The sequence below is a fragment of the Centropristis striata genome, chromosome 23 (genome assembly GCF_030273125.1).
Source record: "Centropristis striata isolate RG_2023a ecotype Rhode Island chromosome 23, C.striata_1.0, whole genome shotgun sequence".
Lineage (NCBI taxonomy): Eukaryota > Metazoa > Chordata > Actinopteri > Perciformes > Serranidae > Centropristis > Centropristis striata.
In genome coordinates, this window is record NC_081539.1 from 31,329,335 (window position 1) to 31,356,972 (window position 27,638).

General features: G+C 35.4%; 1 protein-coding gene across 3 annotated transcripts in view; it reads left to right on the forward strand.

Moving 5' to 3' along the window:
• Positions 1 to 27,638, forward strand: part of col11a1a (collagen, type XI, alpha 1a) — a 148,401-nt gene that overhangs the window by 98,400 nt on the left and 22,363 nt on the right. For all 3 annotated transcript variants that reach the window (XM_059327462.1, XM_059327463.1, XM_059327464.1), the window contains exons 40-54: positions 2,463 to 2,552; positions 5,486 to 5,539; positions 9,428 to 9,535; positions 9,659 to 9,766; positions 11,029 to 11,082; positions 11,247 to 11,300; positions 11,413 to 11,520; positions 16,327 to 16,380; positions 16,458 to 16,511; positions 17,154 to 17,207; positions 18,919 to 18,972; positions 24,097 to 24,204; positions 24,631 to 24,684; positions 25,496 to 25,549; positions 26,550 to 26,603. In XM_059327462.1, the coding sequence (XP_059183445.1) occupies positions 2,463 to 2,552; positions 5,486 to 5,539; positions 9,428 to 9,535; positions 9,659 to 9,766; positions 11,029 to 11,082; positions 11,247 to 11,300; positions 11,413 to 11,520; positions 16,327 to 16,380; positions 16,458 to 16,511; positions 17,154 to 17,207; positions 18,919 to 18,972; positions 24,097 to 24,204; positions 24,631 to 24,684; positions 25,496 to 25,549; positions 26,550 to 26,603 (1,062 nt within the window). The remainder of the gene's footprint in view (positions 1 to 2,462; positions 2,553 to 5,485; positions 5,540 to 9,427; positions 9,536 to 9,658; positions 9,767 to 11,028; positions 11,083 to 11,246; positions 11,301 to 11,412; positions 11,521 to 16,326; positions 16,381 to 16,457; positions 16,512 to 17,153; positions 17,208 to 18,918; positions 18,973 to 24,096; positions 24,205 to 24,630; positions 24,685 to 25,495; positions 25,550 to 26,549; positions 26,604 to 27,638) is intronic.

Sequence of the window (27,638 nt, forward strand, 5' to 3'; positions counted from 1 at the left end):
AGCCCTCCGCCACTCACAGCCCCATTTTCCTCCTCGCTCTGCTCTGCTCAGGCCTGTGCATCAGTATGCCAGGGACACTTTGTGGAGGTCTTGGCAGCAGAGCCCAAATCCTCTTATACCTCTCAAGCCCACTCTTCTGTCTGTGCCTCCCTGTTTGCAGATAAAGTCAGCCTGCCAATACAAAAGAAAAGCCAATGAAGCCAAAAGTAACTTTTTCTGGAGTCAAATGTCACCGTTTTTGAGATGTGGTTTACAAAACTAGGAAGTAAACTGAATTGCCCTGCAATTATTGGCACTCAGTCTAAATGTTAGCTCAGTGAGGTGAGGGTTAAGGACAGGGGAGAGCATGCAAACAATTGCACAAGCTGAAGACATTTTTTCTTGAAAAATGTTCCGTCCTTCTGGTAGCAAGCACTCTGTCTGCTGTCACTCAAATGTTTCTGACTCATTTTAGCATGCAGTGTTGTGGCTGGTTATGTGGAAGCAAAACTGCATTGGTTTTGACCAGAGTTGAGACTTTTGTTTCTTTTTTTGGACATTTTGTGTCTTTTCTGGTCATTTTGGGTCTTTTTTGGTCATTTTTTCGTCTTTTTTGGTCAATTTGTGTCTTTTCTTTGGTCATTTTGTTTCTTTTTTGGGTCATTTTGTGTCTTTTCTTTGGTCATTTGGGGTCTTTTTTGGGTCATTTTGGGTCTTTTCTTTGGTCATTTTGTGTCTTTTCTGGTCATTTTGTGTCTTTTTTGCTCAGTCAAATGTTTCTGACTGCAGAGTCACCTCTCAGTGTTGTGGCTGGTTATGTGGAAGCAAAACTGCATTGGTTTTGACCAGAGTTGAGACTTTTGTATTGACTGTGTTAATGAATCCACATACTTCAAACTAATTGCAGCTAATGGCCCATTAAGATGGATATCAACTAGAAAACAAGTCTATTTCTGTTCCTGGGGGAAGTACAAATCCATTAGCATACACTATATATTTCATATGCTTTTTAATCCATATTTAGAGCACTCTTTCCCCAGCTGAAAGCTATGTAGTGTAATTCTTTATTTAATATATAAATGCAGAAACATACCTGCATGTACACATGTCCCCATAGAGCTCAGTGGAGGAGGATGTTTCTAGAAGTAGAACAGTTCTCAAACACAACATGTAGCTGTCATGTGCTTTGCATCTCTAAACTGATTCCAACACCAGACAAACACTTCACAAGCAAAAGTTGCATTAGAAGTTGTGTATGTGGATAATTAGTTTAAAAAGAAAAAAAGAAAGTCAACTAAAATGGTAAAGTTACAAGCTCATTATTTGCTCTTGTTCAGTAAAGCTCATGCACACATTTCCTGGAAAAAAAAAAAAACAACTTATATAGGTAACTATGGGGACACAGGCCTGCCTGATGAACCAGGCAAGCATTTTGATTTTAAAATGCAAATTTAACTCTGGTAGTCTGGCATTGCCAAGTCCTGCTCATTGTCTAGTACAGCTATTCTCAACCTTGGCAACCAGATGATTTCTGGGGGTCGCCAAATCATTTTGGAAGTCAGCTCTGTCTCCACTGTGTTAAAGTGTTCATGTGTTAATGTGTTGTCGTAGGTTTTTTTTTGTCATCTTGTGTCTTTTTTTGATCATTTTGTGTCTTTTTAGGTAATTTTGTGTCTTTTTTGATCATTTTGTGGTCAATTTGTGTCTTTTTTTGGTCATTTTGTTTCCTTTTTTTGGACATTTTGTGTCTTTTTTTAGTCATTTTGTGTCTTTTTTTTTGGTAATTTTGTTTCTTTTTGGGGTCATTTTGTGTCTTTTCTGGTCATTTTGTGTCTTTTTTGCTCATTTTTTGTCTTTTCTGGTCATTTTGTGTCTTTTTTGCTCATTTTTGTCTTTTTTGATCATTTTGTGGTCCATTCGTGTCTTTTTTGGTCATTTTGTTTCCTTTTTTTGGTCATTTTGTTTCTTCTTTGGGTGATCTGAACTGTGCGTGTGAGATTGTGTTCAGTGAGTGGGGGTCACGGACAACATGCATGTTAAATTGGGGGTCGCGACTCAAAAAGGTTGAGGACTACTGGTCTAGTAAGCCTCAGTTGGCATTATTTCAGGTAGACAGCAGAGTAGATGACAGTTCTCCCTTCTTCAGTGCAGAAGTCTTCCTGTGTCGTGTTGTATTCATGCAACAGATTTAAAGTGCATAAATCCTGACACATGTCAGTTTCAAAGTCTGTTTCTTGCACATCTGCACATTGCACTTTTTACCTCTACTAGGTAGTAACTCTCCATTCAGGGGTCTCAGCTCTGCAACGAACATGTGTCAGTGATTTTATTTTATATATGCGTATGGCGTTTCTTTGAACTGTGTTTTATTAGATATTTATTGAGTTATCGTTGTGTACCTTGTCTTTGGTGTCCTGCTGCAAAACAAATCTCCCTTCAAGGGACGAATAAAGTGATTCTGATTCATGTGATTGTGTGTGTAGGGAGACCCTGGACCACAGGGGTCCTCTGGTAAAGACGGTCCCCCCGGTCTTCGAGGCTTCCCTGGAGAACGAGGTCTACCTGGTGCCACGGTAAGAGCAACACTCCACCTAAACTACACCTATTTGTCATGGCTTTCCTTTACATGTGTCTGCTAGTAGAAAGTGACAGAACATTGCAACATAACAAATGAAGCAGCGTCTATCTAGAGCGTTCACTTCATTAGAGACACCAGCCCTGAATTCACTTCTAGCAATCAATCCGCTGCAGAGGAAATCCAAAGCGACGTCTTACAAATGAACAGGCGTGCCTCTGCATCGCTCCAGCGCCACTGACACCACTGTTTTAACTGCTGCAATGCATCATGGGACTCTATTATGGACGTAGGGAATGGCTGGTTTGGGATCCGTGGTAACACTTTACAATAACCATCATTTATAAATGGTAAACAGATAGTTTATTAATGTTTAATCATAATTTTTAAACAGTTTATAGGCCATTTAGAATGGTAAATACATAATTTATTACTGTTTAACTAACTAAATTATGTATAAATGGCTAATAGATGGTATATTAATGTATATTTATAATTCATTTACCATTAACAAACAATTCAATTATAATTAATAGTTTTAGTTTCACTCATTATTACATTTTTAACACCATATTTAGTATGTTAATGATTTAGAAATGATTCATATACCTTTAAGAAATTGGTTGAAACCATTTAAAGATTAAATATGTATAGCACTTTGTAAATGGTTAATAACTGGTTTATAAACCATCTATAAACATTACTTAGATGGTTATTGTAAAGTGTTACCGGATCCGTTTGCAAAACCTTTCCCCTGGTTTAACTCAAGGACTTGGATTGTTTTTCATATTTCAGTGCCAGAATATTTTTTTGGGGGGCAACAAAGTTATTTGTTTGTTTTTGTATGCATTATTTACTTAATAAATTATTAAGTGTGAAATTTTAGCAATTAAAATGGGATGGCTCAGAATGGAAATACTGTGGGAAGAGAAGTGTTGTTGTATCTCAAGGTCAGAGAGACTCTGCAGGCCGGCAGCACCGCTGATTGTTTCTGCCGTTGTAATTTAGTGGAGCACCCAGCCAGAGCCAGCAGAGACTCATTACCCACACTGCCATGTGCTCTTTGTGGCCCACTAGGGAGCTGCACAAACACACATTTGGGGAACGACAAACACATGCATACAGTACAACATGAGAAACTCAAAATCTTGCATGTGCACAATGAGATAGAGAAAATTGTGCACACCCAATTGTGCACACAGTCATGTGAACTGATGACTTATGTATCCATATCTGATTTTTATGTATCCAAAACGATTCCAACACTCCCTGGTTGTAATATCCACAAGAGCACACATATGAAGGGAATAATGTATTTTCAGACATGCCATAAATGAATGCATCATGGATTTTCTTTAACCCTTTGATGCACAACATATGGACAAATCAAATCAAATCAAACTTTATTTATATCGCGCTTTTCATACATAAAAATGCAACACAAAGTGCTTTACAAAAAATAAGAAAAAACAAACAATAAAAATGACAAAACCCACCCCTCCCTCCCCCACATACACATCACAACCCTCCTAATGCACAACATGGGTCAAAAATGACTCATTCATCCAAATTTGATTTAAAATGAAATGACCTAATACTATAATAATAGTTTATAATAATAATTTGTTTCAAATAGTTACTTTCCAAACTCATATATTTATTATATTTAACATGTTTATGTATCATTTTGTCACACATACACTGTATCTGGAAGGTTTTAACAGCATTTTTTTTATGTGTCAGCCTTATTCCAAAATTGATTAAATTAATTTTTCCTTAAAATTATACATACAATACCCCATAATGACATTTCTGACCCATGTTGTGCATTAGAAGCAGTAGTAGTGATAATAAAAGGGTTTTTATGCAAAAAGTAAGAAATGAAAAACAAAAAATTAGGATGTATGATAATCAAAAACAAATTGATTGAGGAAAACCTGGAATGCTGAATGATGAAATTAATTTATTGCAAAGATATAGAAAATTAAAAACTCAGTCGGGTCACTTTAGACCCATGTTGTGCATCAAAGGGTTAACACATAATGTATCTTGAAGCTATGCTGTTGGTCTATCAGGTTGACAATGTTAATTGAAATTATATCTTTTCAGACATGCCATAATTTATGGAACCATGTAATACGTTTTTTCTTTTTTAACTCATAATGTGTCTTGGGTCTATGCTGTCGGTCTGTCAGGTTAAAAATGTTATACCATAGATATCATTGAGATGAAATGCACCCAAAGCTAATTTTTGTCTGAATTGATAAACCAGTAAACAATAACAGACAGTCCAGACTGGATTGGCATCTAATGATGTTTAAATACAGGCTGTAGAGCCAATGCATACACTGTAAAAAAGAAACTGTTGATTTCCCGTTTAAGATCGTCAATTTTGTCCATGTTTTACCGTAAAAAATAAAGTTTTTCCATCAAAAGAAAAGCTGTTCTGCCATATAATTGGCAAGAAAATGCTTTATAAATACATCCATTAAATATTACAGTATATTTCTGTTAAAATATGGTGTTTAGTACATTTAACAGTAAGAAAAAGTATTTTTACAAAAAATAAATGCAAAAATGATGGCTTATATATATATATATATATATATATATATATATATATATTACAGTATATTTTTGCTACAAACACAGTGCCAGTGTATTTTACAGTGGAGTAATGTATTTTAAAAAAAAATGTAAAAAAAATACTGTTTTGGCTGATATATACATATATGGTGTTTCATTGTTACTCAAACTGAATTAACCAATTTTTCATTTTACGGCCTTTTACTGTCAAGTTTTAGCAGTTTTTCACCGTAAAATCTACAGACATTTTTTACAGTGTAGGCTGATGTAATGTTATACAGGTTTTAACAACAATGCCAAGAGAATCCTCATGTTCTTTTTCCATCTTTTCCATCTTTTCCTCAGGGTCCAGCAGGTCTGAAGGGAGGAGAGGGCCCCCAGGGGCCACCTGGTCCTGTTGTAAGTATACTGTTACCTTTCCTTACACTCTCTATTGGATTTTTCATATGACATGTTTTAGAGAGGCCTGCATATGCCAAAGCACCAGAGGGCAGTTGAAATCATTTGGACAGAAAAGCTTAAAAATGGCTTCAATTTTCCGTGTCTGGCTGCTCGGCCATCTTTCTACTTGCTTTCCCTTTGACATCTCCACCAGGGAAGCAGGATATATTCAGGCAAACTTATGAGAGAAAGATACATTTATTTATTTATTTGTTTGAACTTTCATTGCCCCAGGTAAGGTTTAGTAAGCAGTGTGCACTTTTCCATCCCAGCAGTGCTGCACATTTATGAGTTTGTAGACACTTAGATATTCTAGTGACGTCCTGAGAGTAAATCCACTGTGCCTTGCTCAAGGACATCACAACTGTAACTACCGAGGAAAAAAGAGACCAAGTTTTCTGATATGCAGCAGAATTAGAAATGCTGAAAGTAAATAAGACATGAAAAGCATGTCATGAGATCATTTAAACCAGGGGTGTCAAGCTCAAATACACAATGGGCCAAAATGTAAAACTTGAATAAAATCGCGGGCCAACATTGAACAAATAAACCTTTTAATATATACCAAACATGTTTTACTTTAACATTAAATATGGAACCAGCAACGCTTATAAACATACAATGGTAACACTTTACAATAACCAACTAAGTAATGTTTATAGATGGTTTATAAACCAATTATTAACTATTTACAAAATTGCTATACATATTAAATCGTTAAATGTTTTTAACCAATTTCTTAAAGGTTTATGAATCATTTAAAAATCATTAACATACTTAATATGGTGTTAAAATGTTATAATGAGTGCAACTAAAACTATTAATAAACTATTAATTATAATTTAATTGTTTGTTAATGGTAAAGTAACTATAAACTTACATTAATATACCTTCTATTAGCCATTTTAAATGATTTAGTTAATTAAACATTAATACAATTATCTATTTACTGTTCTAAATGGTCTATATACAGTTTATAAATGATGATTAAACATTAATAAACTAAATATATTATTATATATATATTATACTATTAATTATAAACTAAAATCTGTTTACCATTTATAAATGATGGTTATTGTAAAGTATTACCCATACAATATATAACTAAATAGTGCAGACATGCAAAATCAAATTTCAAATTAAAAACACATCAATGTCATTAATTTATTAAATAAAAAATAAATAAAAATCAAATTTTCTATTTGCATCCTTCTGATTTAAATATCAAAATAAACTTTTTCAACAGAATTTTAATAAATTCTGCCTTTCTTTTCAACATTTTTGGGAAGGGGTAGCTGGGAGACAGCTCTAGCTTGAGGTTGCTATGACGACAAAACAACAGCAGGGCATTGTGGGATTTGTAGTATTAGCGGTAAATGCGCCGTATAATACCGGCAGGTCAGCTTTTATAGTACAATAATAAGATAATAATTTGGTATTGCCCTGATTTAAACAGTGTATTAAGTACATGTGTAATACACATAAACTCATTAAGCCATCATGGTCACGTAATCAGTGTTTTATTTATTAATTTTCCACTGGAAGCATCACCAGATCTCATCTCATCGCTGCTCTCAGTGATCTGTGGTGGAGGCGGTGATGCGCTAGAGTCGCTGGTATCAAGTCTGTTTGCTCCGTCGCTTCCTGGCACACACAAACACATCAAAACAAACAAACAAACACACACACACACATTCATAGAACCACACCACAGAGCCAGGAGAGCCTCCATATGGTGAGTCATGGCGTCGACTCATCTCGGAGTTGCTCCAACACATGCCTCATCAGTCCCAAAGGTTCATAACGGCACTTTACACCCGCTGAGTTCATTCTCTATAGATTTTCACACAGGATGTGTTGTGCTGTCTGCATCCTCAGTGGTGAAGTTATTCTGCTGCTGTGTCAATGGAGTTTTTTCCCCTTATCATAATCTATTTTTCTTCTGCACTGCCTTATGTACAGTGGTGGTTCTAGACCAGTTTTACTGTGGGGGCCAGTGTTTAATCAGAGGGGCACATTAAAAAACAGCAAAGATGATATTTAAGCATTTAAAAATCTAATTTAAGTATATTTGGAAGATACAAATACATTGATTGAAACAATGAGACTTACCAACAATAACACCTTTTTTGTTTCGACATTGACATTTCTCATTTTTGTGCACAATTACTTTTTTTTTTTTTAAAGCGCAGTACAGTGAGAATGATCTTTTTTTATATATACACTACTGGTCAAAAGTTTTAGAACACACCAACTTTTCCAGAATTTAATTGAAAATGATGCAGTTTAATGTCTCAGTGTACTCTGAAATTAATGCACATTTGCAACATTTAAAATTCTTTATTGAGCATGATAGTGTTTTGAAAGTAAAAAAAAGATTCAAAATCACATTTTATGTTGAACTAAAGGACTAAAAAAAGACACAAAATGACTAAAAAAAGACACAAAATGAAAAGAAATGACATGAAAAGAATTAAAAAATTGACAAAATAGCCCAAGACTCCATAGAATTAAGTTGTTAACCCACAAAACTTTTGACCGGTAGTGTATATAAAAGTGATTATAAAATAATTATAGAAGAGATAGCAAAAACATGATAATAACAAGTTTATCCTGAATTCACACAACATACAATACTCTTAATCTGTGGTTTGGTGTTATACTGAGAGTTTTCTGTCATGTTTTTCTGGGTGCATCAGATTAATGTGCATGCCGGCCGGGACACATTGAGTTAATTTGTGCAGCCGAGATACAAAAAAAGTGTCTTTCACCATCATGTTTTATGGATTTAGGTAAACACTGAGTTATCTGAGTCCTGATACACAGCTGCAGCAGCCTCTTTCATTCAGAAATGCGTTTTCAGCAGCAGGAGCTTAGAAAGCCTCGACGGCAGCAGATAATGCTGCTGCTTTCAAGGAGCAGCGCTGCTTTATTAGAACTTAAAAGCTCCCTGTTACTGTGTTGCTTCCTCAGTTTACCTCTTTAAAAGGCCTTTGTGTATGTGGGGGTGCAGGTGTGTATTGATCCATTAGCAGTGGGACTCCGTCAGGACTTGTTTTGTAGATTTATGTCTTAATGGCAATGCTTATTGTTCAGCATGCTCAGGTTGTATTAACCCTCTATGATACGCTTTATGATGCCAGTTAGGAAACAAAAATTCTTTGGAGTGTCTTTATTTTTTTCTTCAAATAGATTAAATTAACATAATCTGAAGAAATTATATATATATATATATATATATATATATATATATATATATATATATATATATATATATATATATATACAACATTCTACCATAACGTGCACAAGTGAAAAAGAAAGTTTTTAAAATTAATTTTAACATAACTTATTTAATAAACATGTGTAAAAGATTCAGTAGCTTCAACTTGGTACAATACATAACATTTTAAATTTAAAAACATTATAAAAGGAACTTTTTTAACCGGTTTCTTGTCTGAATGCGACACATTGAAATGAATGTCTTTAAAGCGTATGAAACTATTAAAAATGAAGGTTTACTCACCTAAAAGTAGGAATTTTTTTTCCAAATGTAAAGGGTCCAGGAAATGACGTTTTCAGTGATTTTTTTGTGGTGCAAAATGGCAAAGCTGTTTCCTTTGAAAAGATCTGCAAAATAGTGTTTCAATATGGCTTCCTGGAGGTCATGTGACAAATTAAAGCTTTGCTATTGGTTCCCTAGACTCTTCTCTCTTTTTTAAAGTATCGCATCAGTACTATCAGTACCATAGAGGGTTAACAGAACTCTGAAACATATGTCCCTCTCTCCACAACCAATAAAACATGGCTTCTGCCTTTTGTTTCCACTCATCTGTCTCTCAGGGTTCTCCTGGAGAAAGAGGTCCTGCTGGTTCAGCTGGTCCCATTGGCCTGTCTGGTAGACCTGGTCCTCAGGGGCCCCCAGGACCTGCTGGAGAGAAGGGAGCACCTGTAAGTATTTCTGTTACCTTAATGGTTTCTTTCATTTTCCTTTCTTTGACCTTCAGTTCTGCTTTTTTTTTTTTAGTTCGTTTTAGTAACATATAATTCTAACAAAGGTGTTTCCTCTTTTAGGGTGAGAAAGGGCCTCAAGGTCCTGCTGGTCGTGATGGTGTCCAGGGTCCTGTTGGTCTGCCCGGACCTGCTGGACCTCAGGGTCCACCTGGAGAAGATGGAGACAAGGTCAGACCACCTACACTCACCATCCTGTTGGCCCAGTTAAACTCCTTCCCATTCCCAGACTGGGATGTGTCTTGAGAGTGAACCAGATTGCAGATCAATCTTCATAACCATGTTCACACTCAGACCATCTGCATGAGAATATGTCTCCCTGTTTCCCTCACTGGTGCCGATCCATCTTCATAATCAAATGCAAGCAAATACAATTAAGGGAGATGTAAACGTGAAATACTGTTGATCAATTAAGTATTTTATACTTCAGCCTACTCCCTTACCTACTCCCAAAATGATATAAGGAAATGCATATTGAATATTAAGTTAACTGGTTCTTATTTCTATCTTATTACTTAGACGGGGCAGATGCATGTATATGTATAGGGCTTTATATACTGTATGTGTGTAAATGTTTATATGTTTATGTACATCTGTTTAATGGTGTCTATGTGAGTATGTGTATGAATGTATATGTATATGCATCTAGCCTACGCTGTTTTAGTTTATGTTGTTTATTTATTTCGGTTCGAAAAGAAGAATTAATGAAATGAAAAAAAAATGAAAAATTAATCTCCTGCAATCGTTTTGCCCCTTAAGGTCACTATCAAGCATTTTATGTGTCAGTGCAGAGTTATACAGTGCAACAAAGTCCATGATAAAAAAAACGGTAACACTTTACAATAACCATCTAAGTGATGTTTATAGATGGTTTATAAACCAGTTATTATTAACCATTTACAAAATTCTATACATATTTAATCTTTAAATGGTTTCAAGCAATTTCTTAAAGGTACAAGAATAATTTTGAAATCATTTACATACTTAATATGGTGTTAAAAATGTTATAATGTGTGTAAAGCTATTAATAAACTAATAATTATGTTTGTTTATGGTAAAGTAATCTATTTGGCATTTATAAATTATAGTTCAACATTATTACATTTTCTATTCACCATTCTAAATGGCCTATATACGGTTTATAAATGTTGATTAAACATTAATAAACTATCTGCTTACCATCTATAAATTATGGTTATTGTAAAGTGTTACCAAAAAAACTTACATCTCCATATTTGTGCATCCAGACAGTATTAGCTGCAAAAACTGGTTGTTTGTGTTAAGCTGGGGGTTCTCAGTGATCTTTTCATAAGCTGTTGACATTTACAGAAGAAGTGAAGCTGAGCTGAGACGGTTGACTGTGTGTGTGTGTGTGTGTGTGTGTGTGTGTGTGTGTGTGTGTGTGTGTGTGTGTGTGTGTTTCTCTTCCCCAGGGAGAGGTTGGAGAGCCTGGTCAGAAAGGAAGCAAAGCTGACAAAGGAGAACAGGTGTGTTACAGGAATCATTCCATTCATTCCTTCATTGTAGACACATTTATACAGTTATTAAGATTATTTAGAGTTAATGATATATACATTTAATGATTTATAAATCACAAAGCGATACATGACTGCTTTTGCATTTGTGGAAACTTTTTCTTGTTTGTGTTCAGGGTCCTCCTGGTCCAGCTGGTCTCCAGGGTCCCATCGGTGCTCCAGGTCCTGCTGTAAGTAACCGTCTGAAAAAAAACAATCAAACTGATGTAATTGGAGTCTCTTATGTGTTATATCATATTAAACAATATGTATACATATATATATATGTATGTGTTTCCTCAGGGTGCTGATGGAGAGCCTGGTCCCAGAGGTCAGCAGGGAATGTTTGGACAAAAGGGAGATGAAGGTTCACGAGGTTTCCCTGGACCCCCGGGTCCCATCGGGCTGCAGGTTAGTACCATTCATACATGCACACATGGAAAAAACACATTTCACAAATACACTACCGGTCAAAAGTTTTAGAACACACCAACTTTTCCAGAATTTAATATAAAATGATGCAGTTTAATGTCTCAGTGTACTCTGAAATTAATGCACATTTGCAACATTTAAAATTCTTTATTGAGCATGATAGTGTTTTGAAAGTAAAAAAAAGATTCAAAATCACATTTTATGTTGGACTAAAGGACTAAAAAAAGACACAAAATGACCAAAAAAAGACACAAAATGACAAAAAAAGACACAAAATGACAAAGACACATAAAGAAACAAAATGACTAAAAAAAGACACAAAAAGACACAAAATGACCAAAAAAAGACACAAAATGACTTACAAAGACATGAAAAGAATTAAAAAATGGACAAAATAGCCCAAGACTCCATAGAGTTAAGTTGTTAACCCATTTCTTGTTCCCTGAAAAAGGCCTACTTGTATAATTCTGAAATGTACATTATTTTCCAGTTTTGGTTAAGCTTACCTTTTTTTATTTACCTCTGGCAGTTCACCACTTACCTTTGGACCCTTTCAAGCTGTTCATTTGACTTGAACTGCTTGAATTTCAATAAAAAATGGAAAAATTGGGGTGTTCTAAAACTTTTGACCGGTAGTGTATATATAGTCATATAGTAATCCAATATAATATGCCATATGGTGACATATTTTACAGTAATCTACTTTCTCATGTGTTGGATAACTCTTTCACTATTGCAAGTCCGCATTTTACATGGCAAGCTATGATCATAGTCATTATAGAGCTAATTATTTATTCACACATTTCTTTTACAGGACTGTGACATGGTTGCATTTATTGTTGTTAATCCTCAGAGTGCATTGAGACTATGGGAATAATTAATCAATGATCAATTCATGGTCAATTTAATCAATCTGTGTATTTTTTTTATTTTATCTGACTGTGTATCAGTACTCACTGAACTGAGTGTTTAGTTCTGAGGCCGTTTGAAATCAGCCAATGAGCTGAGAATGATGTTGGATAAAGCTACAGTTTGCAAACTGAAAGTTGCAATAACAATTATAAAACACACAGAAATACAAGACTATTAGTTTGAGCAAAACTAGCTTACTGTATCAAACCTTGCTAGCATGAATTACTGAGTTTGATTTTGTCCGAAACTTATTTAAACACAAAACACGTTTAAATATGCAAGATTACTGTGAAAACTCACCTCATATATATATATATATATATATATAACTCTGGGGACTGTAAGTAGACCTGTCCCAGACCACCTCAGGGCTCTGGACGGCTCATAGCGTATCAGCAGATCGGTGATATATTTTGACCATTTAGGGCTTTATAAACCAACATTAATATTTTGAAATCAATTCTTTGAGTGCATAAGTATCAGGATCATCAGTCACCAGTCTGAACCGTGAGGTGCTGCGACTCTGTGTGACATCGTCCCACACCGTGCTGCAGAGCAAACAAAAGGCAGACACACAACCTGACTCAGCTCCACAGCTGTAGCCTCTGCAGGATGCTCTGCTTTAATTGGATCTGTGCTGTGTATTGTATGGAGCCTGAGCTTTGACCTGCAATGATTACACCTTTCACCTTCATTTGCTGGCAGCATCCTCCCTCCATCACCACTTTGGAGAAACGGTTTTATCTGAGCTACATTTTACTTTTTGATGTGCAACATCTTGTTATTCATAGACATGTGGTAAAGTGGAGGCTACCCATGCAAGGACACAGTTCAAGCCAGACTGAAAATATTAAGGCAATGTTAGGGTACACTGTAAAAAAAACTGTTGTTTTTATGGTAAAATACCAGCAGCTGTGGTTGCCAGAACTTTACCGTAATAAATACGGTGCAACTTTTTCTAATATTACGGTAAAATGATATTAGCACTGTTGATTTCACATTTAAGATTGCCATTTTATTCCATATTTTACCGTAAAAAATAAAACGTTTTTCCATCAAAAGAAACGCTAAGAAAATATTTTATAAATGCTGCATAGATTAAAGATTTTACCATTAAATATTACAGTATATTTCTGTTAGAGATATGGTGTTTCGTACATTTAACAGTGTGAAAATGTATTTTTACAAAAAATAAATGCTAAAAATTACAGTGATGGCTTGTAAATATGTTAGTATATTTTTTATATTCACTGTGCCAGTGTATTTTACAGTGAAGTAATGTATTTTTCCCCCCAAAAAAGGAAAAAATAGTGTTTTGGCTGATAAATACATTTAGGGTGTTTCATTGTTACTGAAACTGAATTAACCCATTTATCATTTTACGGTCTTTTACTGTCATGGTTTAGCAGTTTTTCACCGTAAAATCTACGTAAAATCTATCTAAGAAAGCCAAATCAGCTTGGTATAAAATTATACAAATCCACACTAGAAGCAGACTTAATGATGTTTTGTATGGGCGTGATAATAATCTAAGGAGAGAGGACCTTCCCCTCCGTAGTAACCCATTTGTTTGTAATTACCTGTTTTAATAGTAATCAGCTCCTTAAGCTAAACGTGTTGAGTGTTTATTGGGGAGATTGGGGTCATTGTCTTGATGAAATGACACAGACTGCTGCTCATCGTCCCAGCCTACTATCCTATCTCTGCAGGATAGTTTCCAATGGACTTTTAATTGGGAGTAATTCACTTCCCATCGTGATTCCATTAATTGTGTGGACTGACCTGCTCCGATAGTCAGTTTCTCATCGAGCACATTTACCACGCTGCATAATTAGAAGCAGCGCTAATGATCTCAGACTGGAGGAGACCTTTACACAGATGAGGTTCCTCAGCACAGCAGAAATCAGCATGCAGCTACACAACCTGTTTAACACGCAAAGAAAATACTTGCAAACAGGAGCAAGAACACACAGAAGCTTAGATGAAGGGCACACACACACATACAGTGTGTTTGGTGTAAGCACATGTAGAGGAATGCATGCTTTGATCACCTCCCATGCAGCCTCACACCTTATTCTGATGACAAACTGCCTCTGAATTAAGAGCAGGCACACACAGGAGGTGAAGCAGGGTACGGCAATTTAATCACGGCAATTACCGGCAGAAATGTCAGGGCTCAAACGCACATATGAGGTCCTGACCACGCTGCTTATTTGACATGCATGAGCTGGCTGGATCTATGCCGACGCCTCTGAGTGAAGATCAAACTGTCACTGACTACAAAAGGGAAGCAAACAGGAGAGGAGTCGTGTCTTACATGGTGGTGAAGCCAGCAGAGAATAAAATCATCAGTTAGTAAAGGAGCTTAAAGCCTGTTGGAGTGGAGATATCTGCTTTTCTTATATCTTATAGATATCTTCTTTTTTTATGGTTAAAAAAAATGCATATCATGATATTGGCAACGTTCCTACTTCTTGATGTCGTGGTTAAAGTTGTTTTAATCACAAAAAGCTACTTACTCCCTGTCGCTAAACACATGCAGCTTTCAAAATAAGAGCACAGTGTGTTAAGAGAATCCACCACAGAATTTACAAGAAGACTGTCAAAATAAGATGCCTTAAATAAAACATACAAGAACCTTTATTCTCCTTTACAAAATGTCATTAAAATATGCCCCCGGAACCCCTAAATGATTATTTTCTATTATTTGCTCATACTCAAGAGAAACATTTTTTTGTAATTGGCAACTGTTGAGATTTGAACTTCAAACTACATTTTAGATTTTTAGTTATTTATACAGACTACCAAAAAAATCATATTTTCTATCTTTTTAAGTATTTCCTAATATCGTCAAGAATATCGTATATCGCAAAAATAGCCTGCAATATCGTGATATTTTTTAGGGCCATATCGCCCAGCCCTATGCTACATCACTGACTTGTTTGTTTCATAAAGTCAAGCTAAGTTAGGCGGTAACACTTTACAATAACCATCATTTATAAATGGTAAACAGATAGTTTATTAATGTTTAATCATCATTTATAAACCGTATATAGGCCATTTAGAATGGTGAATAGAAAATGTAATAATGTTGAACTATAATTTATAAATGCCAAATAGATTACTTTACCATAAACAAACATAATTATTAGTTTATTAATAGCTTTACACTCGTTATAACATTTTTAACACCATATTAAGTATGTAAATGATTTCAAAATGATTCTTATACCTTTAAGAAATTGCTTGAAAACATTTAAAGATTAAATATGTATAGAATTTTGTAAATGGTTAATAATAACTGGTTTATAAACCATCTATAAACATCACTTAGATGGTTATTGTAAAGTGTTACCAGTTAGGCTTTTTTGCCTAGTACCTCATTCAAAGAGCTGTTGAAATATTTGGTTTATATTTTATGGATAAGAATTGAAATGGTTCTTTCTGTCATCCCTAAATTTCTCTGCTTCTGATTCTATTAGTCCGTTACTCACTGTTTTTTTAAGATCAGTTCATCTGGTTGGAGACTTGTTCTTGACCTTGCTCAGCATATATTCACTGAATATTTCAGTGAACGGATAATAGGACTAGACTGCACTCAAAACATGGATTCAGGCAATTCATTTATGTATGTTCTGGCCGACAGACATATTTAATATTTCAGTGTATCGCTAGAATGTATTCCAGCAGTCAAATCCAATTTAAAAATTAAATATGGAGCAGGAACAGCTGTTGTGAATGCATTTAACAGCACAAACACATTTAAATCATTACCAACACCAATGCTTATTCATGCAACAGCACCTTATGCTTGTAACATGATTATTTTCTTTTCTCATGATGTAATTGTTGATTCATTTGTGTTGTCCTCAGGGGCTTCCTGGACCTCCTGGAGAGAAAGGAGAGAACGGTGATGTTGGCCCCATGGTAAGAGAACATCTGCTTTTTAAGCATCTTCCTCATAATTTAATGCACTTTAACAACACTGTGTTTGTTTTCTGCAGGGCCCTCCTGGTCCTCCTGGTCCCAGAGGCCCTCAGGGGCCCAGTGGAGCTGATGTACGTATGCTACGCTAATACACAATGTGTTTACACAAATTATATAACCTATATTAAAAATGATTTGTCCCAGCTGTTAGACTGTGGCATTACGATAGCTACATCCTTATCTCACCTATATTCAGTGGCGGTTCTCCACAGGGGCCTCCAGGGGCCACTGCCCCTGTGAAGAAGCCTTTGGCCCCTGCTGTGGCCCCTGTGTCAAATTAATAATAAAATGGTCAATTTATAACAATGAACAATGGAACAATTCTAACCTTTTTTTTGTTCAAACAATATCTCATTGTACACAAAAGGAACCCAGAATGTTACATTGTATAATAGTTTTACTCTCTGGAGTCTTATAGGGCTATTTGTCCATTTTTGAATCCTTTTCATGTCTTTATGTGTCTTTGTAAGTCATTTTGTTTTTTTTGGTCATTTGTGTCTTTTTTGTGTCTTATTTTGGTAATATTTTTGTCTGTTGTTGTGTCTTTTTTAGTCACGTTGTGTCTTTTTTGTGTCTGTTTTAGTTATTTTGTGTCTTTTTTGGTCATTTTCCCCACAGTAAAATTGGTCTAGAACCGCCACTGCCTATATTACATTGAAATGCCTAAATGTCATGAAGTGTTGGATGATCTCTATCTTCTTTTCCTGCTGTAGGGTCCACAAGGTCCTCCAGGTGGTGTCGGCCCCATGGGATCTGTTGGTGAGAAGGTAAGAGTCACAACCTGCCACACCACAGGGCGTCCCAACAGGGACAGATACAGAAAAATTTGGGACAGATACAAAAAATCTTTCCTTCCACATGCCATCACACTGTACAATAACTAATAATAGTCTGGTTCATTACATACCGTCGTTATGCACTTCATGTGTTTTTTATGCACACTGTTCATTGCACCTTATTTGTTTCATAGCACCAAACATTTTTATACTGTATATTCATATTTATTCTGCACTGGAATTCTATTCTACTCCTTAACCCATTGAGGCCTGAAAAACCGCTGGGCGATTTTAAAATAAGCCTCTAATTTTCTGGAAATTCTGGAAAAATTCTGGAAAAAAAAGTGTCAACTCTTCTACTAAATAATAGATTTTTCAGCCTCTGTAGCAGATAGAAATGAAATTCAAAAAGTATTTGAGAGCTTATACAAATACTACAAAACGACGTAAACGCTTTCCATGCTTCAATGGGTTAATACATACTCCTTCTTTAGACACTTTATTTTTTATTGTATTTTTATATTTTATTGCTTGAAGTATGCCTAGGTTGTTCTTATTTAATTGTGTTGTTATTGTCTCTGTGTGTAATGCTGCTGCTAAATAAAGTCTGTCTGTCTATCTATCTATCTATCTATCTATCTATCTATCTATCTATCTATCTATCTATCCATCGATCTATCTATCTATCTATCTATCTATCTATCTATCTATCTATCTATCTATCTATCTATCTATCTATCTATCTATCTATCCATCGATCTATCTATCTATCTATCTATCTATCTATCTATCCATCGATCTATCTATCTATCTATCTATCTATCTATCTATCTATCTATCTATCTATCTATCTATCTATCCATCTATCCATCCATCTATCCATCTATCTATCTATCTATCTATCTATCTATCTATCTATCTATCTATCTATCTATCCATCTATCTATCTATCCATCTATCCATCTATCTATCTATCTATCCATCTATCTATCTATCTATCTATCCATCTATCCATCTATCCATCCATCTATCCATCTATCCATCTATCCATCTATCCATCTATCTATCTATCTATCTATCTATCCATCTATCCATCTATCCATCTATCTATCTATCTATCTATCTATCTATCTATCTATCTATCTATCCATCTATCCATCTATCCATCCATCTATCCATCTATCCATCTATCCATCTATCTATCTATCTATCTATCTATCTATCAATCCATCGATCTATTGATCCATCTATCCTCTCCAGACCACCAGCTCCCCCTTTGTTACCGTCTGCAGCCTGTTCTTGGCTTTTTGTCTGAGTTACTGTCTTGACACTATAAATGTCTGTTTTACAACGCTTCCAACAAGATTCGTCCATTTTAGTGCCATTTGGCAGACGGCTGCACTATAAAAGCTTAATGCTGTAGCACTGCAGTTAAAATGACTCTAGAATATGAAAAATGAAGTATGAAGGGCTACCAACTCTTTAAGGGGGGCTCTTTACTTGGAATACAGGCACATTTAACAGTTATAAACTGAGTTTAGTTGTATGTCTAGCTTTTGTTGATATTGTATTATAACCTCATTAAGCGTTAGAATAGAAGAACTATTTTGTCAGATTATGTGTGACCTTTTTTTTTTTCAAATGCTATATCTGAATGTAATGTGTGAGGGTGAAGGTTTATCTGACATTTGTCTAACCACAGGGTGAACAAGGTGAGGCTGGAAACCCAGGACCACCCGGAGAGGCTGGGACCGGGGTAAGAGAGCTGAATATATGTATATATATGTGTTTCAGGCATGTTCATCTTGGTTTTGTCTTTGTGTCTGTACTACATATGCCACCATGTGTGTGTTTCTTTGTAAATCTCATTTATCAACATGCTACATGTCTTAGATTATCAGTGTTTAACAAACCACCCAACCTAAAATATGTGTAGGCTATACTGAAAACATTTTTAAAAAATAGCTCCACTTCACTTTAAGTTCATTTAATGAACACACCACTAAAGTTGGAAAAATGTATTTTTTCCACTACAACAGTATAATTATATTTGGCCCTCAAGGAAATACCAAATGACAACCAGAGCTGGCCCGCCGGTATTATACAGCGCAAATAATACTACAAATCCCAAATTAAAGTTGTCTTTATGCACTTTTTCTTGCTAGTCCAAGGCTTGAATGGCTGCACATTCATTGAAGGATATTATTATTAGTCATTTGGTTTATTATTGTTATTTTATTCTCACATTTATTTTTAGCCTGTGGAAAAAGATTACTGTTAAATTTAAATTTAAAGAAGGCCGCATATAAAATAAAGGGACATACGATTTTTATTTAAATTTTATTTAAGAAATGAATGCCATTAATGTGTTTGTTTTTATTTGATATTCGATTTTGAATATATGCAATATTAAGTTATATCAAGCTTTGCTTGTTCCATTTCGTTTGAACTTGTTTAGGTCAATTTTTTCAATAAATATCAATGTTGGCCCGCGACTTTGTCCAAGTTTTACATTTTGGCCCACTGTGTATTTGAGTTTGACACCTCTGGACTACAATGTAAATAACGGTATCAGCAACATAAGAAACATATATTTGTAGGTTATCGCCAGGTTTCTTAATAGATAGCTTTAGGTAAATATAAAGCAAAAGGCTTTTTCTTCAGTGTGACGCTGTGTCTTCATCACACTGAAGGTAATTGCTCCTCACATTGAGGCTGGTGGTTCATCTCAGCATGGTTCTCCTGCTTTGCCCCCCATGTCCACATGGCCTGCCAGACTGAGTCTCTTCCCAGACTCTTAAGACATAATTAGCAGGAGGAAACGCCTGGTGCTTCTGTTTTAAAGAACAATGATTCCAGCATCCAAACAGCAGACACTCACTCTGCTGAGTGCAGCTTTTAGCAGCTTTTAGCTGTGATTTGCCCTTTTTTTGGTAGCTGCAATAGTGCAGATGTGAAGGACTTTAAAAGTTTTGCAAGTCTTCCTAAATACGATGTATTTAGATCAGGGGTCTCAAACTCAAATTATCTGGGGGCCGCTGGAGGCAGTATCAAAATGACCAAAAAAAGACACAAAATTACAAAAAAAGACAAAATGACTGAAAAAACACTACATTACGTTAAAAAATTACGTTAAAAATACACAAAATGACCCAAAAAAATATACAAAGTGACCAAAAAGACACAAAATGACAGAAAAAAACTAAATTACTTAAAAAAGTCACAAAATTATTTAAAAAAGACAAAATTACCCAAAAAAAGTAATAAAAGGGACCTTCCACACACAACACAGTAAAGTGTCATTCATATAAAACTCACATTAAACTTTCATATCAAGGTGGGGGCCACAAAATATCGTGACGAGGGCCGCAATTGGCCCACGGGCCGCGAGTTTGAGACCCATGATTTAGATTGTTCTCATTATAAAATATATTTAGCGAATGTCAGATTTAATTTGAAAACATTCTCAAAGATTGCATGTTAATTTATCATATCCATATGCTTGCCTGTGTTGTTTCCAGACAGAGATTTATGACAATTTGATTAGCTTTTTTTAAAAACTTTTACCAAACAGCCACTCATTGACAGCTCTATTAGCTCTGCTGCCTCATTTATCATTATGGAGGTAGAAGAACAGATTGGAAAGATGGCCTATCTCCAGTGGGAGTGGCAGAGCAGCGTGATTACAAGCATTCATAATGTCCCTTGTTAGTTCCTCATCACACTGTTGCTGTCATTGACATTTGCAAAGTCAGTGTGCAGCTTCATAAGCTCAGCCAGCGCCTCTCACTTCTGTCCTTTTTATGTCTTTTTGTGTCTTTTTTTAGTCATTTTGTGTCTTTATGTGTCTTTTTAGTCATTTTGTGTCTTTTTTTAGTCATTTTGTGTCTTTTTTTTAGTCATTTTGTGTCTTTTTTTAGTCATTTTGTGTCTTTATGTGTCGTTTTTTGGTCATTTTGTGTCTTTTTTTAGTCATTTTGTGTCATTTTGTGTCTTTTTTTGGTCATTTTGTGTCTTTTTGTGTCTTTTTTTGGTCATTTTGTGTCTTTTTTTTGGTCATTTTGTGTCTTTTTGTATCTTTTTTTAGTCATTTTGTGTCTTTATGTGTCTTTTTTTGGTCATTTTTATGTCTTTTTTAAGTCATTTTGTGTCTTCTTGTGTCTTTTTTTAGTCATTTTGTGTCTTTATGTGTCTTTTTAGTCATTTTGTGTCTTTTTTTAGTCATTTTGTGTCTTTTTGTGTCTTTTTTTGGTCATTTTGTGTCTTTTTTTAGTCATTTTGTGTCATTTTTCCCCTTTTTTGTCATTTTGTGTCTTTTTGTGTCTTTTTTTTAGTCATTTTGTGATTTTAGTGATTACAAGCATTCATAATGTCCCTTGTTAGTTCCTCATCACACTGTTGCTGTCATTGACATTTGCAAAGTCAGTGTGCAGCTTCATAAGCTCAGCCAGCGCCTCTCACTTCTGTCCTTTTTAAATTATAGTGTTACATTTAGCACTGAGGCTATTGGGACTCTAATAACTCAATAATAACTAGTTACTACAAGATTAGTCTCATGATAGTCTCATGATGATCATGATAGTATTTATTACTACTAGCACAAAGAAATGGTGTCATTAAATGTCAATTAAAATGGGGTTAATGCCCCTCAATTTAACTTTTATATTACTGTCATTTGTAAGGAACAATATATAATATTCAACACAGTTGTTTTAATAAGATTTATTGCTATTTTAATATAATTAAGTGCTGAGTGCTTTCATCCTCATCCACCACACATTTTAAAATGGCACATAATAATGTTATATATTAAACCAGTTGTTCTCAACCTTGGGGTCGGGACCCCAATTGGGGTCGCGAGATGATTTCTGGGGGTCGCCAAATCATTTTGGAAGTCAGCTCTGTCTCCACTGTGTTAAAGTGTTCATGTGTTAATGTGTTTTAGTCTTTTTGGTCACTTAATGTTTTTTTTTTTTTTTGGTTATTTTGTGTGTGTGTCATTTTTTGGTCATTTTGTGTCTTTTTTGATCATTTTTTGGTCAATTTGTGTCTTTTTTTTTGATCATTTTGTGTCTTTTTTGATCATTTTGTGGTCAATTTGTGTCTTTTTTGGTCATTTTGTGGTCATTTTGTGTCTTTTTTGATCATTTTTTGGTCAATTTGTGTCTCTTTTTGATCATTTTGTGTCTTTTTTGATCATTTTGTGGTCAATTTGTGTCTCTTTTTGATCATTTTGTATCTTTTTTTATCATTTTGTGGTTATTTTGTGTCTTTTTTGATCATTTTTTGGTCAATTTGTGTCTCTTTTTCATCATTTTGTGTCTTTTTTATCATTTTGTGGTCAATTTGTGTCTTTTTTGGTCGTTTTGTGTCTTTTTTGATCATTTTGTGGTCAATTTGTGTCTTTTTTGGTCATTTTGTGTCTGTTTTTGGTAATTTTGTGTCGTTTTTTAGTCATTTTGTATCTTTTTTGGTCATTTTGTTTCTTTTCTGGGTGATCTGAACTGTCTGTGTGAGATTGTGTTCAGTGAGTGGGGGTCGCGGACAACATACATGTTAAATTGGGGGTCGCGACTCAAAAAGGTTGAGAACTACTGTATTAAACTAACAGAAATGAAGCATACACTGCACTACATGATGAATGCGTGTAGTAGAATCATTGAATACATTATTAATCTATATGCCTAATGGGTAATGTGTCTTTAAAGCTGTACAGTAGAGGAAACTACAGCTTCTTTTGTCATTGGGTGAAGAGTTCCACTAAATTCAACACAAAAAGCTGAAGGGCTAAATGCAGGGCAGCAAATAGTGACAAACTGGACAATCTGATATTCAGCTAGTCTGAAGATTGATCACACTGCTTCATGACACAAAGAAAAAGTGCTTTATCATACAAAGCAGGAAAAATGCACCGTTATATCAGCAAGAACTGAGCCACAGGAGCTTTCAGGAGGTTTCAGTGCTTAAGATGCTTCAGATTACACACTGCAAAACTACACACTGCAAAAAAATAAAATTTGGGTGAACTCAAAGTTTCAAGGCAACAAACTTCAATAAAATTTTAAGTTGGACAATTAAACTAAATACTTTAAGTTTTGTTTTTGAGTTTGCTCAACTCTGAATTCAGATTTTTGTCAACTCAACTGTAAGTTGTACTAACTTATAATTTTACATTGTAATAACTTTTAATCCTTACTTCTGCTAACTTCTGCAATGTGCTGAATTGGCACGATTGTAACGCCGCTATGAAATGTCAGCTAATGTTGTGACCACAATTTTGAGTTAGCATTGATACGCTAATGGCTACTCTTGTAGCTGTAACAAGCAGCGCCGCTAGCATCAGTTAGCCGCTAGCATTAGTTAGCCGCTAGCTTTTGCTAATGTCCAAATTTCTCCACTTTCCCGCATTTCCCAACAAAGAAATAAGAGTTATCAGAACTATTGTCCCTTGTTGTGAACCCCAACTTAAAGATATAAGTAACAACAACTCACCAACTTGTTTTTGAGCAGACAACTGGCTTCCTTTGTTGTGCTAACTTACATTATTGCCCTAAATGTCAATAATTTATATTTCCAAGTTTTACCAACTTAAATCACTGTTTTAGGCCAAAAAATACAAGTTGGCTTTTTTGCAGTGTGGAGACACACTCATATTTAAGTGCTCATACTGAAAAACAAGTGTTGACTTCACATCACAACATGTTGACCATCCAGAGTCACACACAATCACGCTCGGCTTTAGATCCAATTTCCCGCAGCAGCCTCCGTCCTGTCCACATGTCAGTTTTTTCCTCAGTTCAGTTCAGTGGAACCTCTTGAAAAATGTTTGCCCCCCGTGGTCCTGTACTGATGTAATGAATGCATTCCCACACCGCTATAGGGACCTAAAGGCGAGCGAGGAGAGAAAGGCGAGGCCGGACCCCCTGGAGCTGCAGGACCTGCTGGAGCCAAAGGACCCCCTGGAGATGACGGTCCAAAGGGCAACCCTGTACGTCTGCCACATACTCTCAGAAAAATCTGCAAAGAGTTTTTTTTTAGGCACTCTGTCTAACAGGCTGAAATGTAGTGCTTTAAAGGAAATGTCCCCCGCCGGCCTTGAGGCAGGCAATTTTATCCGAGAACATATTCAAGAAGTAAAAAGCCTTTTTATTGAGGGAGATTATATTTTATGCCTGCATGGTAATGGAATGCAGTGAAGCTTTTTCACTTGGATTTGCAACATCATCATTAAGTCCATCAAATTGCTTCTGATGGTTGTTACCAGGTGTTGTTTAAATTACTTACCATGCCTGTAATCTGTATCCAGGGGAAAAATGCCTCAGGTTTCTTTACACTGATGCATCTCCTCTCTCTCTCTCTCTCTCTCTCTCTCTCTCTCTCTCTCTCTCTCTCTCTCTCTCTCTCTCTTTTAAAGGGTCCTGTCGGATTCCCTGGAGACCCTGGTCCACCTGGAGAGCCAGGTGTTGCTGTAAGTATGAAATCTTTAAATAATATTTATTCACTATACATTAGGCCATTTAGATTTTTGCATTGTGAATCATATTTAATCAATAAATGAAACAGTATGATGGTAACATATAAATAGATATTTCCTGCAACAGACATTATCTAACCCAGCTGTTCTCAGCCTTGGGGTTGGGACCCCAATTGAGGTCCAGACTAGGTTGAGATGATTTCTGGGGGTCGCCAAATCATTTTGGAAGTCAGCTCTGTCTCCACTGTGTTAAAGTGTTCATGTGTTAATATGTTTTAGTCTTTTTGGTCACTTAATGTCTTTTTTTTGTCAATTTGTGTCTTTTTTGGTCATTTTGTTTCCTTTTTTTGGTCATTTTGTGTCTTTTTTTAGTCATTTTGTGTCTTTTTTTGGTCATTTTGTGTCTTTTTTGGTCATTTTGTGTCTTTTCTAGTCACTTTGTGTCTTTTTTTGGTCATTTTGTTTCCTTTTTTTGGTCATTTTGTGTCTTTTTTTTAGTCATTTTGTGTCTTTTTGGTAATTTTGTGTCTTTTTTTGGTAATTTTGTGTCTTTTTTGGTAATTTTGTGTCTTTTTTGGTCATTTTGTGTCTTTTTTGATCATTTTGTGGTCAATTTGTGTCTTTTTTTGGTCATTTTGTTTTCTTTTTTTGGTCATTTTGTTTCTTTTACGGGTGAGCTGAACTGTGCATGTGAGATTCTGTTCAGTGAGGGGGGGGGTCAGGGACAACATGCATGTTAAATTGGGGTTTGCGACTCAAAAAGGTTGAGAACTACTGATCTAACCAGCACATCTCTCATTTCCAGGGAACTGATGGAGAAGCAGGAGAGAAGGGAGAGGATGGTGAGGCCGGTCAGCCGGTAAGTTGTTGTCATTTTATAGTATTTGGACAGAACAAATAAGTATATATCATAAACTTATATAGTATATATATCATGTATCGTATACGGTTCACTTGAGGACACTTAAAAAGCCCATAATATAATGTAATTATCTTAATAATCAGCTACATTTTCACTTTGTTTGCATGAGTATGAATATATCTTGTTTACGTTTGCAGTAAAAGCTGTAATTATATCTAGTCAGTAAATAATTTACACAGCAGCATTGTAATTCATGGTATTTACTCCATACTCTAGGGTGTAGGGTAAATGGACTTATCTGCACTGCAGATTCATTAAGTATGATTAGAAATAAAAGGCAAACAGCAATGTGCTGGCTCTGTGTAAAGCACAGCCAATCACAGCTCTTATTAACATTTATGAATGTAAATTAGCCTTTACAGAAAAACACAGAAACTATTTTATTTACTCCATGAGTGTTACATATTTGAAATTGAAATGAGTGAATGTTTATGAACTCTGATTGCACACTGGAATTATACAGTGGAAAACAGTGTTTAGAAGGTACATTAACATGGAATGAACTTTGTATAATGGCTCATAATGGTATTTATATTTATATGTAACCGTGTACTCAACCTATAAAACAGCTAAATAATGCTGGCTTCACTTTTCACTACTGCCAATGCAATATTTACCAATGCAAATGATAAAAAATGGTTTGATTGCTTGCAATTAACTCTGAGATAATTGGATGAGAGTGTGTCAGAAAGCAGAGTACAAATCATTTCACTCTGGGTTTTTTGTTCTGGTTCTTCTGGACTATCCTGGGCTTCAATATTCCCTAAATATCAATATGCTCTCTGTGTTATTGTCATTTTGGCAGACATATCAAGAGATTTAGTGAAGCATGCTGCGCTCTCATTAAAATTCATATCAGCACTGTCTCATTTGTTAATACAACTTGTTTTATTGCCTGCAAAAGCAAACCGGCATCTCTCTTCTCCTTGTTTTCCAGGGACCTCCAGGTCCATCAGGAGAAGCGGGCCCGCCTGGACCGCCTGGCAAGAGAGTAAGTCTGCAGCCATTAAAATTAAAATTACTACAGTATTTCATTTGTGCATCCCAAGACAGAGCAGCCTGATGGTCTCCACTGTTGGCATTTCATCATAGAAAGAGTGAGTTTTAATATAAAATCTCTTGCTGACTAAAGCTTTAGTCCGTATTAAAGCCATGACTCAACAAGCTCATGTGAAATGTTGTAGTCCTGTTTTAGAATAGCTGAAAGATTTGTGTATCAGTTGGCATTGTATTGTGGCTCCGTAGCCAACAGACCGGTATCAGCAGCAACTCCTCCTCAACAACTCAATCTTGGCAGTAAAGCAGGAGAGATTCATTTTCATTAAAATTAGAGTGGGGAAAACAAAGTGGAAGATTTAAGGGGTCAAGTCTTTCTTCGCTTTCTGCGAAGAAATCCGCCACAAAGCCGACAGAGAAATGAATGGCAGGATGTGAAAATCATGAATCTTTTTTTTTTTTTTTTCTTAGCAAGAAATTGAAAAAGGCTTACGAAAAAATAGCTGGAAAAAAAAGAGCTGTGGGTTCCAAGCTCATTTACGTCCTTGTGGCAGTGGAAAGAAAGAAAGAAAGAAAGATAGAGATATAGCAAGTCTGACACATTATTGATCCATGGCTGCTTGACTGGCAGTCACAGCAAAACAAAGGCAAAACATGGACGTTATGAAAGGAGAAGCATTATCCAAAAAATAATCAAATACAATAAAACCTTTCATCTTTTAATGCATTTATGATGATGTGATTAAGGGAGATTTTTGTCTCCCTTTACTAGAGAAACTGGGTCTCTACTTGAACAAAACTTCTCAAGGTTAATATAAAATACAGAGATTCTAGCACATTAAAAGTTTATGTTTCTATGATGTCCATTCTCCAATAAGGAGATCCCCTTCATGCATCAGTATGAGGTTGGGATAACTGACTGAAATATCAAAGCCAATAAGCTGCTTTTTGAATGCACATATCTGAGGTGGAACATTAACATATTTCCAATATATTGTGAAGCTCAAAGTCCACATGAAAATGAGCAGCT